The following is a 21,192-nucleotide window of genomic DNA, read 5'->3' on the forward strand; positions in this document are numbered from 1 at the left end:
TAGGCTGTCAAGAGCTATAAATTATACATATAAACATTCTACACTATTCTTTAACAAACTTATGAATGTACTTTGCTTATAATGGCTATTTTCATTGTAAGACAGTATACTATTTTTAAATGTAAAATAAGACAAATGGTGAACATGACTTTTAGGCCTACATATAAAGTAAATATAGTCAGTTTTAGTTACTCATATCACATCATTCGTTTCATTAGTCTGATTAGTCTGATGTCGGGACGGGCATACGGTCATAAAAACTTGCTACAAAGATTTGTTTCGCTTCATACTCGACCCCGTAAGAAAAAGGGATAAGGATATCGTATTATCATATGGAATATTGATACAAAATAAGTTAAGGCCAGTTACAGTGGAACCTTGGATTGCGAGCATAATTCCTTCCAGCAACGTGCAAGTAATCCAAAGCACTCGTATATCAAAGCAAGTTTTCCCATAAAAAACAATTGAAACATGGATGATTCGTCCCCAACACAAAAATATTTATTCACATACCATTTCTAAAACAAAATATAACGTAAAACAAATTAAAGTGCACTTTTCCTTACGACAGAATCATTGTTGGTGTGAGGGAGACGAGAGATGACATGAAAAGAATTACTGTGTAGCACGAATTTCACTAATGGAATCACTGCTGACTGTTGGCTCATTGGAATTGTTTCCTTTTCATGCAACTTTAACGAGGAACCTGTCCAATGACTGTTGCTTTTGCCTCTTTTTGAAGATTTCACGAAAATGTGAAATGGCATTGTCATTGAACTGATTCATCGCTCGCACTGCTACAGCCTTATTCGGGTGGTGTTTTTCTACAAAATTTTGCACTGTTCCCCACATTTTGCACTTCCCCCGAATCTCAGTTGAAGTGAGAGATTTCATTGACTTTTCCTCCTCCTCTTCCTCGGACGAGATCTCCATAACCTCCTCCTGTTGTTCACGATGCAGGTCCATCAGTTCGTTGGTAGTCAGTTCCTGGCTATGTTCTTCCACCAGCTCTTGAATGTCCACGTCATTCACCTCCAGCCCTATAGTCTTCCCTAAACACACAATTTCATCGACAATCGACGGCTCATTGTCACCAACAATCCCCTCAAAGTCACGTCCAAGAACACAGTCAGGCCAAAGCTTTCCACAAGCGGAAGTGAGAGTTCTCTTGGTGACTCCTCCCAGGGTTTATCGATGATCTTCAGGTAGTTCACGATGGGGAAATGATTTCTTCTAAACTCTCGGAGGGTAAGGTTTGTTTCTTCGGTCACTTTGAAGCATCGCTGAAATAGTGCTTGGTGTATAGATTCTTGAAGTTCGAAATGACTTGCTGATCCATAGGCTGGAGTAGTGGAGTATTGTTGGGAAGAAGGAACTTAACCTTAACGAACTTGAATTCCTCCAGTAAGTCGTCCTCAAGGGCTGTAGGATAAGCAGGAGCATTGTCCATACTAGCAAGACTTTAAGCGGCAGATTATTTTCTGAAAGGTATTAATTCACTACAGGACCAAAGACCTTGTTCATCCATTCAACAAACGAACAGGGAAGGGGAAATGTAAGCACACCTGACGCTCGTATTGCGAAGCCTCACTCGCTTATCAAGTTACAATTTATTTAAAATGTTTGCTCGTCTTGCAAAACACTCGTAGACCAAGTTACTCGCATTCCGAGGTTTCACCGTATTTGTATCTGTCAGTTGAGCAGTAGGCCTACCACATAGTAAACCTACTCACTGCTTTAATTTGAATTATTGTCTTGTGTCGCCAAGTTCCCTGCTACCGGCATGTCGTCATTCCAAATGATATCCTGTTACTGCCATCTCGTCTGGCATGCATCAAGAGTATTCAACGTCCTGTCTTTTTTTAAACTTTTAAAAATAGTTTCATTCCGGACTATAGAGTCCAAACAGTGAGAATCTATTCCCAAATGTTTTCTGGAGATGGTCTCTGATATTCCCAGCTGTTGGTGTATGTGTAGCAGAAGCCACTTCTTCCAAATAAAACCGTGCCAAACAACCAGCTGATAACTAGCGTATGTTAAAAGTTGTACTTCCGAATGTAATACATAGTTACTGGAAGTGTTCTTTGGATAACTGCTCCTGTTGAAAGCCAAACCCTTATTTTTAAGTAACTTATATTTCTTGCTTGTTCTCCTCATTTATCACATCAGAATTTGCCCTAAACAGCTGTAAATGAGATAAGAGAGACCACACTGTTTAGGTTAGGTATGCTATCAAATGCTCACATAGTGCCAGAAGTTCCACGACAGGAAGATTAAATATAAATAAGAGGAAATTTTGCTGCATTTATGGATATCTACAGGTGTGGCGATAATGTGTTTTATAATCATAATGATTAATTTTGTACGATCGTTGTCTCCATTATTTTTATTAACGCATAGTATGTTTTGTTTGGCGTCTCCAAAAATCATTATGGGAAGTAAAATTATTATTATTTGTGAGGTACGTTGGCGAGTAAAAAATTGTATGATTGGATTGTTTTTATCAGGTTTTAAACCCACTTCTGTCCAGAAAATCCCTATATTGGCCCGAGTTATGAAATATTAAAATGATCTCTTGCCTGCTATATTAATAACAAGAACCGTGAATATTCCTCAACTAAAGTAAACTCATTTCCTGATCCCGAGGTGGTGCAGCTCGTGTTAGACAGACTCCCAGTTGAAGGGAGTTGCATGTACCATTTTTACTGCATATCAACCTTCCTGCCATCATAAATCTGTGGCAGAACGGTACTGGGAATCAAATTCAGGCTCCCGAGAATAGCAACTAATTGTGCTAACCCTAAAGTTGGCGGACATTCTTAACTACAAAAGCACAGACATATATACAAGACTGCTGCGTGTTTGCAATGCGCGGGTCGGACACGAAACTATTCACCTATTTGTGCAACGTCATCAGAGCTGCAGTAGACCTACGCTATGGAGGCGGACATTTCTTAACTATGAAACACGGATGTTCTGCATGACTTCGACGTGTGTTTTCATTGCATGGGTCGTACGGGCGTAACTATTCACAAATTTGTGTGATGTCATCAGAGCTGCAGTAAGGCTTGTACACACTTCAAAGTAGAATCGTCGTTCTACTCTGATGAATTACGTTGGGGGGGGGGGGGGGTCTTGTATGCAAGATTTTTTTTTCTTTTCGTTTTTGTCTCAGAAAGCCAAGAGTGGTCTAATACACGAGTAAATATGGTATATACTCTGTTCCATTTTGATTCTATCTTGTGTGAGAATTTTTACCTTTCATCTAGATAGGCAGATTTTTTTTGTTATAATACAATATACCAGAGTTAAACATCTAATGTAGTTCTGCTCATTTTCACAACACAAATAAAATGTATTATGGCTATAGCAACGTTTGTTTATTCTGTATTCTGATCAAAGTATGTTTCTGATTCTTCAGTCCCATCTTTAACAAAGTAATTGATTTACTAACATTTATGGCCTGAGGGGTATCTTAACTGCTAAGCTGAAGAGCTCTTCATGAACACATTCTGATCATGGCTTTTATTGTCGAAAGAAATATCTGTTTGCAGGGATTGGCTTTTCATGGGAGAGTTATGTTTTTTAACTCTCTTTAAAATCATATTCAGGCGTATTAGGAAATATATGGAGGAACGCTTCTGGCTTTTTCAGCTCTATTTTGGAATCTCTATATTTGTTCACCTTTTGTCAAGAACGAGTCCACTTTTACTAAAACGTTATCAGAAAAATGAATATCTCACATGAAGTAATTATGAATCAGTTTTCTAGCCTTTCTGCAGCTTTCTTCCATTTTGAAAAAGTGTTGCTGCCTTTAGGTGGTCCAAAGAAATGTCTACCTGAAGATAAATTGGTAGTATCTAGATCTACATCCGGATACAAAACACTTGGGCATGTTGCAGTACCTTTATTTCTCACTAATTAAGCAATAAGGTGACAGCTATACTGCCTAGACAGTTTTGCATTGAAAATGAGCAGCAACAAAGCAGTCAGCAAGTATTATGAAAACATGAGATAACCGTGGCCTTGAGCTTAAGGCAGTACTAGCATACTGCTGTCTCAGATGACAGTGCTGCTACTGTGTAACAGGCCCATGACTCTTATCATTTGGCTTACGGGTAGAAGAGGTTGAGCACTTCTTTACGTTATGCTTGCATGTTATGACAATGAGGGCTGAGAGTGCAAGGAGGAATGGCTAGCAGCGAGCAAAAGAGTAACCCCATCCTGTTGTTGAGGCACACGACAGGGAAGCTGGCTGAGCTCCTTACCATATACTGTAAGTGGCCAGCAATGGAGAAGGTGCCCAGAATTATCTGGAACTGTAAAGTGTGAGTTGCTTGGCCAAGAATTTTCCATTGGCCTATATAAAGGGAAAAGCTAGAAAGGGTGAGTCAGTCACAAGAGAGTTTGGAGCAAGTCATTCAGCGATGAATTATTCAGGAGTGCATCAGTGCATAAGATGGTGTTGATTATGCAGAATGTGAGTTGAGTTGTGGAGTGAACTGCTCTGGGGATGATACTGCTCTGTAAGAGGCCATGCTTGAAAGCAGGAGATTGATGCACTGGAAGGCCATGTGCTCAACCAAGTTCCCGAATACAAACTGTGTGAATGGAAAAGTCAAACACGAGTGCTCTAATAAATAACTTATTGTATGTTGTAGTTTAACAAATTTAGTCAATAGTAAGTTATGCTACTTCTCTGAATAATTATAATTTAAAGGATCCCAAACGACCTGACACAATATATTTTTCTCTGTTTTTTCAGGTCTGTTTGGAACTTGGATCTCTGTTCTATTCTTCTTCCCACTATTCTTGAATTGATCCAGAGCAAGTATGAAATGTGAGTACAATTAAGTGAGATATTGAGAATGCTTTTAAATTACTTTTCAAGGACTTCATCAAATAATTGATATCAGTTTTATGGATACATTGTGTATGTTGTGATCAGTTGCATAGTTGCCAGCTCATCGTTACATAATTCATTCACAAAAGCTGACAGACAGGCTGAATGCAGAAAAGCATAAGTCTTTAGCAAAGATGTATGATACCAACATATTCTGCTTTGTAAGTAGAATGTACAGTGTGTGTGCTTTTCTCCTGCTCTAGTTGATATTCTCAAAATAGACCTAACAACTAATAGCATTTCTACTGAAATATTGTTTTTTTTTTTTTTTTTTTTTTTAGTAAAGTTGTATGTGCAGTATGCCATTTACCTAATGGATGAGGTGACTTTATTTACTGAGTATTTTACTGCGAATAGCCAGGGCTGTCAGGTAGCAAGTAGGGACTCTCTTCGGTGGCAGCCCTACCCAGGGAGTGGCGCCCTTGCCAATGTGAGTTCCAGAGCACACTGACCTGGTGTGTAGTATCTGGTAAGGGTCCCAACACAAGGTTATGAGTGAAGACCTCAACGCAATCTACAGTGGAGAAGATGGGTTTCGGAATGGTGGAGATTGCGGAAGAGGCAGGCCAGCACTCGGGGTATAGTACGAGTACACTATTCATTGGCAGCATTTGTTTCCCATGTTAGGGACGACTGCAAAGGCATCAGTTGGGGCGGCCTGAATAATTGCTGGTAGTAGCTCTAAAATGGCTTTGGGAGTGGCGTAAGCCTAAAATGAGTAGTGCTGATTGTCAGCCTCAGAAAAGGTTAGGGCATGCTGTGATCAAAGCAATGCGCAGTTCTTGTGCTCGGGGAGCTATGATAAGTGAACAACCGGCAATTAATATTATGAAGGTGGGAGTAATAAATGTTATGACCCTGATAGGAAAATCAGAAGAGTTGATTGATTTTATGGAGAAAGAGAATGTTGGAATGATGGGGCTGAGTGAGGTCAAGTGTAGAGGAAAGGGAGTGAAGAGGTTGAGTAGAGGGTACACTCTACACTGGAGTGGAGGAGGTGAGGCATAGAACGGAGTACAAGTGATTGTTAACAAAATCCTGCATGAAAATGTGGATAGGGTAGACTACGTTAGTGATAGAATAATCAGAGTGCGACTGAGGATGGAAAAAGGAGTGAAAGATTTCATCGAAGTTTATGCACCCCAAACTTGAAAGGGTGAAGAAAATATAGAGGAATTCTTGGAGACACTCAAAGTAATCACCGATTTGGAAGTGGTATTCATGGGAGACCTCAATGCGTAGGTTGGAAATGACAGATTTGGTAAAGAAAAAGTGATTCGTCCATTTGGATATGGAGAAAGAAACAGTGAGGGAGATAAGTTGATTGGTTTTTATGAGAGAAATGGAATGATTGTGGGTAACACTTGGTTTAGAAAGAATAGTAGAAAGATCACTAGATATAGCTGGGGTGAAAGGAGGACAAAAAAAGTTAGGCCTATTGATTATTTTTTGGTTGAGAAAATAAATCGTGAACAGTTACTAGATGTAATAGCACTACCAGGTTAGGTGTTTGATGGAGACCTCAGAGTAGTTAGTAGCAAAATTGAAAATAGGTCAAATTGTAAGAGTAAAATAAATAAGATAGAAGAAAATAAAAGTATGGAAATTAAAAGATAAAAGAACTCAGGAGAAATTTCAGGAGGAATTCAAACAGCACGTCGCTATATCAGTAATAGAAAGTGTAAAAGAAGAATGGACCAAATTTAATAACACGTTTGTAAGCTGTGCAGAGAAGATTTGTGGCAGAACTTCGGCGAGAGTGAAGGAAAAGGAGTCACCTTGGCAGAATGAAAAGGTGAAGGAGGTTGTTATACAAAGGAAGAAAGCCTGGCAAGAATGGAATAGAGAAAGGAAAAGTAAGATTAGTATTAAAATTACGGTTAAAAAAAAAAAAAAAAAAAAAAAAAAAAAAAAAAAAAAAAAAAAAAGGTGGTAAATGAGGAAAAGAAAAAAATGTTGGGAGAGATTCACACAAGAGTTGGAAAAAGATATAAATGGTGGAAAAAGGAGTTGTATGGATTGAAAAAAATAAGAGAAAAGAAAAATCTACATAAAACAAGTGAAGGAAGAGAGTAGAAACGTACGTAATAACATACCCAGAGGAGTTAAGAATAGGTGGAAAGATTATTTTGAATAACTCCTGAATGTGAGAAATGATGCAGAAGAAGAAAATCTGTATATATACTGTATATAAAATAAGAGTTTTGTCTCTACATTGCTCAGAATTGAAAAAGAATGGTATTTCTGTATCAGATGAGTCCACAGTAACAAGGAAATGTACTTTTCAATTTTCCGTCATTTCTGTCTGTATATATGTGCGTGCGTGGGTGCGCGCATCATGAGAAAATGGCTGAAGAGAATTTAATGAAAATCGGTATGTAAAATTAGAGAAGGAGCCACTACAATCTAGGCTATAAATAATTTTATTCACCCTGGATAAAATGGTAGTTTAGGGGAAGTCACCTAAAATTTAATTTTTAAATACCTGTGTTATTGGTCGTATTGAAGAGTACTACATAGCAAAAGGTATAGAGAATACAATTTCCGATCATTTATGTTTTATTCAGTTTTACCGTACCGACTATGGTAAGAGTGGTATTTCAGAGTCGGAAGATAACTAAATGTGAAGGCCTACAATGTAGAAATCTCATGAAATTGATCTACAATAACATTACATTGACCTTATTTACTCGAAGGACAAACAATTGAAGTAATTTGAACAATTCTCCCTGCAATTACACTTATTACACTTATTTTCATTGCTCTACCATATGTTCTCTTTGTTGTGATGCTCTTTTTCTCTTATGATGCCACTCATCTCTGATAGATGGGATTACTGCTGCATATCTAATACAACAGCCTTGGTTGAATATTGGCGGGAAATAGTCGGGGAGTTAGATAACTTTCTTCTTTAGCATGCCATTCCTCTGGTTCATACATGGTTCATACATTTTCTGATACTGCTGGTTCATAACACACTGGTTCATCATAGTATTCCAGCAATTCGATCCCTACTCTGATGCGCTGATTTGAATGAGCAGTGTGCACACTTAACGGAATAATGGCAGAGGAGTGTTCACGGCTGTCTGCAGCCTGGTCATTCCAGCTGTGGAACTGTAATACTGGACTGTTGTAGCGTAGTACTGTTCGTTAAAAGTGAGGAAATATGTGGTTTATAATTTGATCGAGTATTTCATATGATAGCATTACTTTTAAGCACGACATTGCTACTGGCATTATTGTAATGACCTATGTTGATTTCAGTTGGAGAAACCACTAAGACAGTCTTTTTGGGGGGTGTAAAAAGGCAGCTGGAGAGTGTCTGCTGTTATAATGAAAACTCCCGAACTTGATGTGACTGATGGAAGGCAAGAGCACTATTCTTTTGTTGGAAATCACTCAGAACAACATGCACTTCATTTTCTTTTTTCCCCTCATTTCTTGAATCAAGTAATCCTGGTGAAGTGCCATCTCTGGAACCATACTCTACGTCCTTACTATAATTCGTAAATACCCTCATAACCATGTGAAGAGATATGTAACCTTTATTTACAATCCTATTTATATGAGTACCCCAATGAAGATCTTTCCAGTGTGACGTTAAAACAAATAGCAAAAACAGATGTATACATGGTGTTTGTATTTTCCCATTGCAGACTTTGAGGGCTTGCAGTGGAGACCAAAATGGTTAAGTTTAGGATAGGAATTTGTGTCCGGAAATGTACTGTCTTCCCGCTACCCGCAAAAAACCACCACAGCACACATTCAAATCTCCTGTATTTTCGGCGCCACTGACTAGAGTACGTACGTAATTGAACGATCACATGATGTACCAAACCCCTACAGGTGCGTTGACATTCCATGCCATTCAGTTAAGTGTGTGATCTGCACAGAGACATGTTGTACCTGCTGTTGTGCTTGTGATCTACATTCATACTACAGTACTGCAGTAATTCTTTGCTACATACACAGCAGTAAGCTGTACGTACAGTACTGTACTTACAGTAGTTCATTGGTAGTGTGTTGCTGTTCACTGTAGTGTACACATTTGCAGATTATGCCAACATGTTGATATTGCATGATGAAGCTTGGTGCAGTGGGAGAGCTCCTCATCTGTTGTATGGGGAGTGTTTTCCACGCCGCCGAACACCTCTGCACTACTCTTTGCTAAGGTGCATCAGGGAGCCTCGGAGGTGGGTAGATTCATCGCCAATAAAGACGACTGTGGTGCTCCATGGCGGTACTGCACACCCGAGTTTGAAGAGGCTGTACTCCACGCAGTGGAAGAGGACAATACTACGAGTACCAGAAACATACCAAGGACACTGAATGTGGATCACGCAACTGTCTGGCGTGTTCTGCATGAGCAGCAGCTACACTTATACCTCCCCCAGAGGGTACAGGCAATGTAACCACAGGATTTTGCATCAAGAACCCACTTCTGCAGGTGGTTCTTGCACCGTTGTGTGGATGATCTTCCCTTCCCACGGTGCATCCTTTTCACTGTTGAAACAAAGTTCACGAGGGAAAGTGTTTTCAATTCCTGCAACAGTCATGTGTGGGCTGCTGAAAACCCGCATGCTGTGCACCATCATGGGTTTCAGCAACGATACGGTGTGAACATTTCGGCAAGGTTCCTGAATGGATGTGTGATTGGACCATGCCTTCTTTCACAAAATCTCATGGGTGCCGCATACTTGGTATTTATTCCTTGACGGTGTGGTTTCAGCACAATGGCGCATCACTTCGTTTTTCACTTGCGATCCAAGATCATCTACAGCAAAGATTTGGGTAACAGTGGATAGGTCGTGGCGGTCCGATTGCTTGGTCTGCACGTTCACCTGACTTGACACCACTAGACCTGTGGGGTCATATGAAAAGCTTGATTTACAAGATCCCTGTGGAATTCGAGGAAGACCTACTGGTGCGGGTTATTTCTGTGGTGGGTTGTAGAGAACCAGGGATTGGTCACCGTGTGTACAAGAACATGATATATATACGTTCCGTGTCTGTTTTGACATCAGTGGTCATCACATCGAGCCCCACCTGTAATTGGACCCAGACAACAAGCAGCAGGAGTCGGACAGAGCGCCGAAAATACGGGAGGTGTGAACATGTGCTGTGGTAGGTTTTTGCGGATAGCGGGAAAACGGTATGTTTCCAGACATAAGTTACTATGATAAACTTAAATGCCTTGGTCCCCACTGCAAGCCCTCAAAGTCTGTAATGGTAATTTAGAAATGCCCTGTATATATATATACTCTATATATCTCGTTCCTTATATTAACACTTAAGTACTTACAATGATCCCCATGAGGAACTTTCATCCCATCAAGCTAGTAATTAAAACTGAGAGGGACTTTTTCTCTTTGTGAAACTCACAACCTGACTTTTTTGCCCTGTTTGGCATCATACTATTGCCTGCTGTCCATCTCACAACATTGTTGAGGTCTTTTTGCAGTCACTCAAAATCTTGTAACTTACTTATTACTGTATACAGTATAAAATACAGTCACTCTTTTGTCTAGTCCAGTTGCACTCAGTTGTGCCAGTAGTCTCCCATCATCTACCCTGTCAAATGCCTTAGAAAGATCAGTCACGATATAGTCAGTTTGACTTCCTGAATCTAAAATATCTGCTCTATCTTGCTAGAATCCTACAAGTTGAACATCATTGGAGAAACTTTTCCTAAACCTGAACAGCCTTCTGTCATGCCAGTTAGTAATTTTGCAAACATGTCTAATATAATCAGAAATAATGCTTTCCCAAAGCTTACATGCAACACATGCCAAGCTGACTGACCGGTAATTATTGGCCTTTATGTTCATCGCACTTTTCTTTATACACAAGTACTATTATAGCAACTCTTCATTCATTTGGTATAACTCCTTCGTGCAAACAGTATTCAAATAAGTACTTCAGATATGGTACTATATCCCAACCCATTCCTTTTAGTATATCCCCAGGAATCTTATCAATTCCAGCTGGTCTTCTCAACTTTTGTATTTTATTGTAAATGTTTTTGTAAATGTTAATACTCTATTCAGCCACCTCCTCTACCTGGACATTATGTTTGTAACCAATGATCTGTGCATACTGCTGACTGAATACTTTGACCTTCTGTAAATTCGCAAATATACACTCCCCTTGTTCATTAAATGATTCTTGGAATGTCCTTCTTGAAACATACCCTTCCATTTTTCACTAAAATTTATATGACTGTCATCATGTTATCGTTAGCTGTTTTCTTTGATAGATTCAATTTCCAGCAAGTTCCTTCAATTTTTCTGTACTTCCACAACCATTTCTGACTACTTCTTTCCATCCTGACCACTTTCTTAGTCTCTTTACTCTCCTATAATATAGCCGGTCCAAATCGTTCCTTACCACCTTTAAAGGTACATATTGTTTTCACATTTTTCAACAGTTGCTTTAAACCCAGCTCAGATCACGGCCAACCGAACGAGAATGACTGAGGGCTCCGTAGCTCAAATGGAATAGTATAGGATGTGAAATTTGGATCTGGGTTTGGTTCCCACTGGTGTTCAGGTGACCATTTTTGTTTTGTGCTTCAGCATGTACTAAATGTACTCAACATAATGTTTCATGTAAAATGCAGTCATGAAAGCTAAATACTGAATTTCTTCAGATACTTTCCTGGCCCCTGTACAGATTTCTGAAAACAGCCTGTTATCACCATTAAGAAACCCTTCAGTCCACAGCTTCTCTAAGCTTACCTGCAATTTTCCTTCATTGTATTTTAAATATATCTCCTGTTATGGGCACACATGCACCAACAGATAATTAATTTTCTCCTTCCCTTCTTCTTATTTATGACTATGTCTCTCTCTCTCTGTGTGGTAGTAAAAATATCCTAACCAACAGGCACCACTGTTGCCTACTACACTGGCATAGCAGGGGGAGAGGTGAAACTCCCACATGGCTCATCCCAGGTGGGGGATAGGGGGGTCCTAACCGGCTTGCCTGTGGACTTGAGGGAAATAACATACTGTACCTCTCGCAGACCAAGCACACAACCCCCTGTGGGTGGGGGACGCAGATGAAGAATACACCCACGGTATCCCCTGCCTGTCGTAAGAGATGACTAACAGGAGCGACCAAGGGATGATCAATTTAGAACCATGATACTACTTGTAATTAGTACCACCATGCAGGGAACACCATGGGTCGCTTTTACTTGAGCGTAGTACCACTATGTTAGGTATACAATAGGTTTGTGATTAGTAGCGACATTGTATGCTCAGGATGCATTTTACAGTACCTGTGATTCGATACCACTATATGAGTGACACCATAATCCTCCACTGACCAGAATTCAAAACGTGAGGACGAAGAATGAACGGATATGAAGTTAAAACACTCAGTGGATCCAACCCGCAATGCCCCATATTCCCAGAAACTAGCATTAAACAATAGTATTACTAACTAAGGGACTTGTTCACCGGGCTGCACACATACGGTTTGACAAACATGCCAACACTTTGTCACACCTCGACTGGCCCGCTAAATTCCGCAGTTGTAATCCCATTGAAAATGTGTGGGACTTTTTGGAACAGTGGGTAAAATGCAAACATCAGCATCCCCATAATTTGATGGCTGTATGGGATCTCATCATCAGCAAGTGCCTATAACTTGATATGGAGTACCCGCAGAAACTTTTCCCTTTCTTCCCAAATTGAGGCGGTTATCAAAGCAGGAGGTAGTGTTATATGGTATTAAAATGATGTCTCCAGCGGGCTGAGTATTTTCTACTCCGGTGAGCTTACATACGAACATTGAATGATCACTTTATTAGGAACATCTGGAGCGGGGCTGTTTGTGACCACCTACGCGATATTACGTTCACAGATAACATGCTGACCTCTCCTATCCACATCCGATGATGACATTCGACAGTGATGCGTAAAGGTGGCGGCTTAAGCGACTTTGACCGCTGGCGGAAAGTTGGTGTGTTGCCTACATCTTGACAGTAGCCACTCTTGTAGTCTGTTCCCATACCATGGTATTGAGGGTGTACCAAGAAGGGAGGATCATTGACAGACATCGAGCAGAAGATTAAATTGCGGATGGGTATGAGTGATTAATCAGCACAACACCCTATATGACCCACCAATAGAACAGCAGGCAGGTATGCCCGGTTTCCATAATGCCTATGCAACATACTTAATGTTAATGTGGGTTTGGGAGCCGTACACCTGAAGGATGCCCCGGTTGATTCCACGTCATTACAAACGCCTTGCATAGACCCAAGTGAAGCATCATTGGACCTTGAATTCATGGAAAAGGGTTGTCTAGAGTGACTAGTCCCGTTTTCCATTGTACTGTGCTGACAACCAAGTACGCATCTGTCATAAACATCTGCCTGTATGGTGGGCGTCCGACAGGCCGGTTGTGACATTGTCATGGTTTAGAGAGATTAATCTGGCATGGCCTTGGTCCATTGGTCATCGTAACACACATTTTGAGTGATGAAGACTACAGAAACCTGTTAGCCAACAATCTGCATAATTATGTACATCCAGGTAGTCTTTCCGAACAATGATGCCATATTCCAACAGGATAATGCATTGTCTCTCCAGACTCAGATCACTACAGACTGGTTGGAGGAACGTGACAATAAATTCTCCACTCTACCATGCCCTCCAAATTTACCGGACTGTAACCCTATGGGACATGTCTGGGATATGCTGGAATGCACTGTAGGGGCTGCTTATACGCCTCCACAAAATGTGCGTCAGCTGCGCGAGATGCTGTAGCAGGCAAAGAGTCACCTTCTTGGAACTGTCCTTCGATATTTTCAAGCCGAGGTCTCCTGCAATGGGGGACCAACCAATTATTAAGTATGCGTTTCTAATAAGTAATTGGTCAATGTATAAGTTGTGGTCCATCTTATTTTGGTCAAAGTATTGTACCAGGAAAAGGAGCATGTGAATGGTCTTAGGGAGTGTTCAGTTCTTAGGAGCCGGTACAGATGAAGGAGTTCGCAGTGCAAAATAATAGATGTTATTTTTCTAAGATTAAATTTTTTTAACTGATATGATATTGATTTACTATTTTGCATTTTAAATCAGAAATTCTTTTTGGTGGGATTTATTATTGCATGTTGTAAGCAATGTTAAGAATCCTGATAAATGCTTGTGATGAACAAAATTTGAAAATAAATTGATCTTCTTCCTTAACTTTATAAAATGTGTGAAATAAATCTTGCTTCATAATTTCCTAGAGTCTTTCTAGAAATCCCACTTGAAAACCTAAAGTCTTCCTAGAAATATCACTTGAAATCTGAAGTCTTTCTAGAAATATCACTTGAAAACTCAAAGTCTCTCTGTAATTAGCCCTTCACATTCCTAAAGTCTTTCTAAAATTATTTGAAATACCTAAAGTCTTTTCTAGCATTATCACTTGGAATTTCTAAAGTATTTTTATAGAATTATCACTTGAAATTTCTAAAGTCTTTTTAGATTAGCACTTGAAAAGAAAATATAAAGTTACTTCTTCAGGAAGTCTAGGTTGACTTTGTAACTGATTAGTGCTATTTAACACTTGGAAATTAAGTGAATGACTTCAAAAAGTTTGTTGAAAGTAATCACTGTCTTTACAGTTCAAAAATTTGATGTTAAAGGCACTCATATCTCCTGAATAATCTTTATACTGGAACTGGTAAAAGCAGTTCAGCGAACAGCATTTGGGAACTCCGTCGGTGTCGTGATGTGCACCATAGCACCACGTACCATCTCCCATGATGTACAATGCTTAATTCCATGCTGTACCATGTATCATCTTCCACGTTGTACCACGTACCATCTCCCACAATGTACCACGTTTAATGTCACTCTAATGTCACTTAATAAATTGTGTTGACACAACAATGTTCAATTGACAGTTTAAATTGTGAGTGCCGAAATAGCACAATTCGATTAAGTGAAAGTCAGTAAAACAGCACTTAGTATCACAGTTTGAATCACAGTCTATTGTGTAAAGTTGGAAATGAGAAGCACAGTTTTGAACAAAGATAACTTGACTGACTAGGAATTCACTTTGAAATAAAAGCACAGTTTGAAAGAGTTAGGGTTTTGAAACACAGTTCAAATAAACACAGTTTGGAAAATTCTACCTTTAAAACACAGCTCAAATCACAGTTTCTGAATGATTCATTCTATTTACACAGGTAAGTAATGCCACTGTCATTCTAATGCTCACTGTATTGAGTTGAAAATAAAATACCTTTGCACATTCTGTTGCTCTATGTGGTATACCGAATATTGATCGTTTACAAGCGAGGTAGCATTTTGACTGAGCGTTACAAGACAAAAAAGGAAAACCAACGCGCTGCAGCCCTGATCGTCCTTTACCCACCAAGCGATCGCTGATCAACTTGAAAACCTGCAGATTACGAGGTGACGCGTGGTCAACATGACAAATCCTCTCAGTCGTTATTCTAGGCTTTTTCAACCGAGCCCGCTGTCATGTCGTCAGATAGCTCTTGAATTATTCTTATATAGACTGCGTGGACCTCGAATTAGCCCTCGGATCGAGGTAAAAATACCTGACCCGGCAGAGAATCATACCCAGAGCCTCCATATAAGAGGCAGGCTCGCTGCCACGAGGCTGGCTGCAATGGAGAAAAAGGTGCTGAAATGATCAGCTGGCTTCACTAGATTGATTATTTCCGATATAAATATACATTGGCAATTGATTTGGCGTTACCCCAATTCAGGAGAAAATTCGAGAAAGTGGACTACGGCGAGTTAGCTGTGCGGTTAGGGGCTCGCAGCTGTGAGCTTGCATCAGGGAGATAGTGGGTTCGAGCCCCACTGTCGGCAGCCCTGAAGACGGTTTTCCGTGGTTTCCCATTTTCACACCAGGCAAATGCTGGGGCTGTACGGCCGCTTCCTTCCCACTCCTAGGCCTTTTCTGTCCCATCGTCGCCATGAGACCTATCTGTGTTGGTGTGACGTAAAACGTATTAAAAAAGCGGTTGGCGGGATTTCGATGTTTACCAAAGTGAAAGGTGTAAGCAACAATACACAAACAAGTGTAGCGTCAAAAATAAATATTCTGGTATGTTCGCTGTTTTGTGGAACGGGACTGGAGGAGGAGCTTTCCATTATGGCCCCGCCCCGTGTGAATTCGACGAGCCGGAGCCTCGCTACCCGCTGTACAGCCAACTTGACTGGAGGAGTGCCGGCACGCATTGGCCAGGCTCTGCTACAGTGACCGTCATTGGCCGTTACGTCGCTAAAGGGCTCGAGAGATGCAGAAACGACGAGGCCCGCGGACCGAGAACCTTCCATATCTTGAGGTTATCTATCTATCTCGATTTATTTATTTTTTATTTTTTAAAGGGCCGGCCCCCTTATATAAAGGCGACGGACAAGTGCGGGTTGAGTTCATTTCAGTGTAAGTTCACCCAGTCGGCGAAGTCGCGGGTTCAGTACGAGTGTGCTCAGTGTGAGCTTCGCCAGTCAGTGGTCGAGTGTGAGTTACAGCCTGAGCTGAGTGTACCAGTCTGTTGGAGTGTCTGCCTGTCGCAGCTGAGGACTCGTTCTATGGTCTGTCGACGTGGGTCGTGTCTCTTGGACCAGCTGCTGTGGGAGGACGTTTCGTGTCCTGGTGCAGCGTGTTGGGGAACACCGGTTATCGGCATGGGACTGTGAACAGGGTTCTACCGTAGTGTGTGGACAGCCGATACCATCCTGAATTACGAGACTGACGTAGGCAGGCTGTGAGCTGTGGACTGTGACAACGGCAACGAAGTAGTTGTGTGACTGAGTGAGACTGTAGTGCTTTTGAACAAAGACTGAGTGTATTAACGTGAATGGCCAGTGAGAACAAATAGATAGAGAGAGAGCGAACTGAACGGTGTAATTGTATGTTATGTACTACTGTATGAGTGAATTTGAGATCTCGGTATGCCTGTGAGTTTTAACTTGTCGAATAACTAGTTTGATTAAAAAAAAATGTCTTAGAAGTTGAACGCTACCAGTTTCTATATTCATTTATTTACCTCGCCAACGCGTTACAGATGATGATCTTTTCCAGCAGAACCTACCCGTCATTGACGGGCCGATAGTTGGCGATGTTGCTGATATTTATTTGTGCCCTTCGTTATGTAATGTTTAAGCAGCAACCTTCGAACACTTGCCATAGGACCTACCTCTGTCGCTGCGACGTAAAGTATTAAAAGAAAACTGCTTCTCTTTGCTTCAAACCTTGTGAAGGCATAGCATTCACAACTTTTACGCCGGCCTTCAGAACGTAATGTAAATATAGGGATTTGGCACAAATGTTGTTTTTGTAGGTCTTTATTAAGGAGTGATACCGCGGTATATTTCTTACTATTGCTGTTTCAGCTTAGAAACTTATCCTTCTCATTTCACTGCAGATGCGGTTGTTACACGATTTGTATATTCCGAGCCTAGACGGTTCAAGGCATCAGCGACGCTCGCCCGCCCATTAGATCTGACAAGAGCAGCTAATTTCTTCTGTAATATACTCGTAAGCTCACAGGACAAAAAATTAGTCACCTTAGTGCGCACGCATATTTATTTAAACATTCTAGACGATCAAGTGTTGCCTTTCAGTCAACATCTGCATGATGAGTATGCTATTGATACCCCGATTTTTCAAGATGACACCAGCAAAGTTCATCGGGCTGAACGCATATGTGACTGGCGTTATAAACGCTCCCCCACCCTATCACATCTCGATTGGCCTTCAAAATCACCTGACTTGATCCCCATTGAAAATCTGTGGGACATGTTGGAACAGTGGGTAAAACGCTGACATCAGCATCTCCGATAATTGGTAGAATTGCGCGATCAAATCATTAGTGAGTGGCTTAACCTGGATGCGTCGTACCTGTACAACCTTGTGGACTTGTTTCCTAACTGAATCCAGGCGGTTATCAAGTCCAGAGACGGAGTTACACGGTATTAAATGATGCTTGTAATGATTTCTCCGTATTTATTTTTTTGTCCGGGGAGCTTGGAAATCTTTACCAACTCCCTTGAGGAAAATTCTAATTGGCATCGCATCTCTCATCGAATACCAGAAAATAGAACTCGTAATTGGTGGCGTAATGCATCCTGTACATTAGTCGTTAATTCGTCAATACGGCGGACTACAGTGCGCTGCGTTAAGCTTAATTGAACTAACTGCTCTTTCTTATCTGGACGTACGATATCAGCAACGCTATCAAGGTATGCTCTCATAAATCACCGTCTTAAAATGGCATAGATTTCTTTGAAATAATTTCCAAACGTCCGTAGCTCGCTTTGTCTAAAGATTCGGACTGAGTGGTCATAAACTGCTGTCCCGAAAGTTTTGATTTAATTTATTTTTTCTACGAAATTGACCCTCATATTTATCATGCGTAGACACATGTTTGGTGTCCTAAAACGGGTATCTCTGTATATAAAAGTCGATGTTGGTATATTTGAGATTAATAGAATAAAAAACTACTGAACCGATTTCGCTGAAAATTCCACGAGTTCTTCTTATTACTCCTGGGAGGGTTTAGGAAGTGGTTTGAACAAAATCCGATGGGTAGTTTTCTTATGAGTAATTTTATTTAATTGCAAAGTCGCACCAAGATTGAATCGACTTGATGGACAGCAACTTACTCTATATCATGATAGTCCGGCAATAAATGTTGAAGCCTATATAGGAGGATGGGAACACGCCGCCCGGTTTTAAAAAGTACCTTTCTTGATAGGTTCATTCTTACGCCTGTTATTTGGAAATAGCAATCCAACATGTCGTGATCGAGATGTACTTTCATGTCATAGGACCAGCTTTGTAGCTGTGTATTGTCTCTGTCTGTTAGGTCATCAGCCCAGAGGCTGGTTGGATCCTCAAATAGCATCACCAAAGGCTATGCAGTTATAGGGAAACCACAAAAACCAATGGCAGTACCAAAATGAGGCGTACTAGGCAAGATGAGGAGTGAGGTAGTTTGCCATTGCTTTCCTCACTGGGCCAGACAGTGCTATTGTAGCACAACTAACCCTATGAGCAACACCTTTCATGACACTCAGACACACTGGTTGTGCTCTGAATGTCATTAATCAGCACCACCCATACCCCAGCAGCTTCCATATTGTCACAGCCATGGATGAGACAGGGACTTCAGTGGAAGCTAAGCTGTGTATTAGAAATGTAAAATATTTAAGAAACGGTGAAAAATATAGAATATCAACAGTGGAATGACAAGCGTTATCACTCACTCCTAACGTAGAGCAACTGGGGGTTCCCAACGAGCAAAGGCGAGTCTGTGTAATCTATCTATAGGTCTGTATATAGAGAGTGTTAGGGGTATTAGTGCAGATATTTTGCTAGTATGTTATATTCCTTATGTACTGAAGTTGTTTCAGTATAAATTAAACACACTGCTTTGGTGTTTGTTTCAGTAAAAAGTACTGATTTGTCCATTTCATTTGCAATGACTGCCTTCGACTGAAACTTTTCTTACAATTTAGAAGCCATATTATGAATTTTTTTTTAATACCACGGAGCAGGTGATACTGCACACACCACTAACACTGACAACTGCAAACAGAAAGCTATTTTATTTTTAATTTGTACAGATGCTACCAACCTAAAGATCATAAACATCCGACATACGCTTCACTTTGAAAGGAACAGCAAAGCCGTGCACGTTGTTAGATATGAAATGGCTATCTTTGTATTAGGCTCTCAAAATAGATGGGATATCTTTCTGTTTTTTATATACTGTAGTAGTAAAAGTAATTGTTTCAAAATGTGTCCAACCCATGTCCCGTTTTTCTGCGAGGTTGGGTACGAAGTGAGATGAATATTCGTGGCGAGTTTTCACGACTCTTCCTGATTGTGATAATATATGATGGTGAAATCCAATGTCGGCACATAGCCTACTTCTGTCGAATAGCACTAAGGGGTCTGCTCAGGGCTTTACGTCCCCATCCGACGGACTAATCACCACCAACAGCGTCATATGCTCTCATTCGATATGAGCACTGCGGAGAGGTTTGGAATTGAATCCAGGCTTTTGGCACGCAATCTTATGATTAGAAATTGTATACCACCAGCTCCCCTACCCTGCGGCCAACATTCTGATGGGGGCAGATTTTTCGACCAGTTGGATTCGAACCGGTTAATTATGGTGTCAGACCATATAGACTTAACGCCTTAACGATCATGGCCATAAAATATTATTACGGGCTGCATGCGATTTGATTGAGGACTGGAGGTTGGATGCGCCTTCTGTAAACTGGTGTACGCTACTGACCAGTGGCTCGCATTGTGTTAATGCAGAAAAGAATGTAATTTTTTTTTCTAGGGGCTTTACGTCGCACCGACACAGATAGGTCTTATGGCGACGATGGGATAGGAAAGGCCTAGGAGTTGGAAGGAAGCGGCCGTGGCCTTAATTAAGGTACAGCCCCAGCATTTGCCTGGTGTGAAAATGGGAAACCACGGAAAACCATTTTCAGGGCTGCCGATAGTGGGATTTGAACCTACTATCTCCCGGATGCAAGCTCACAGCCGCGCGCCTCTACCCGCACGGCCAACTCGCCCGGTAGAATGTAAATTAATCCTATCGATAATTTCCTGTCGAAGGTCTCGAATTCTGGACGGATGCACGGCCCGATTATAATTATTAGAGTGTGTGTGCAGATGCGAGTTTGAATTTTGAATAAGAAGTTTCTATGTCAGCCATATGGAATAACTGTGAATACATGATCCAGTGACAAAGCGAAGAATGGATGGCGCTGTTATATTGTTCCGTAAATGGCGTGTCCGTGGGCGCGGCACCTGTGCGTGATCGCCTCCAGGTGCACAGCTGGATGTCTGTGTCATGTGGAGATCGAAATGAATAAATCTAGCTTGTTTCCGGAAAAAACTGCGTTTCCTTGTAAAATTGTTTTATTTTCCCCTCACATGGTATTCATCATAGCTGAAGCCCCCTTTGGTGTTCCTATTGGTGAGAAAACGTTCTTTGCAACATTGGTACTGATTTGTTAACGCAGAAAGGCATTGCTTTGGGGTGGGAATTGAATGTTATATTATTGTTATTGTTATTAATTACATACTTCTCAGAGATAAACAGCCTCGCGTTATCCGTTATGCATTGGCGGCTGATGGTGCCAGCAAATTCAAAATTTGTAAACAAATCTTTCACAGTCGCAAGTACAGACAATGCATACTTACCTGTGCTTTAATTGAAATAAAATCACATTACTTAACTGTACTACTGTGCAAGACCGTTCTTTTAATGAAGTCTAATT

The 21,192-nt window shown here is 40.8% G+C and overlaps 1 protein-coding gene across 2 annotated transcripts in view; it reads left to right on the plus strand.

The window, feature by feature from the left end:
- Window positions 1-21,192, plus strand: part of LOC136877441 (katanin p80 WD40 repeat-containing subunit B1) — a 267,324-nt gene that overhangs the window by 174,965 nt on the left and 71,167 nt on the right. For both annotated transcript variants that reach the window (XM_067151483.2, XM_067151484.2), the window contains one exon: window positions 4,766-4,840. In XM_067151483.2, coding sequence (XP_067007584.1) covers window positions 4,766-4,840 — 75 coding nt within the window. The remainder of the gene's footprint in view (window positions 1-4,765; window positions 4,841-21,192) is intronic.

This window comes from Anabrus simplex, chromosome 7, assembly GCF_040414725.1.
Source record: "Anabrus simplex isolate iqAnaSimp1 chromosome 7, ASM4041472v1, whole genome shotgun sequence".
NCBI classification, from domain to species: domain Eukaryota; kingdom Metazoa; phylum Arthropoda; class Insecta; order Orthoptera; family Tettigoniidae; genus Anabrus; species Anabrus simplex.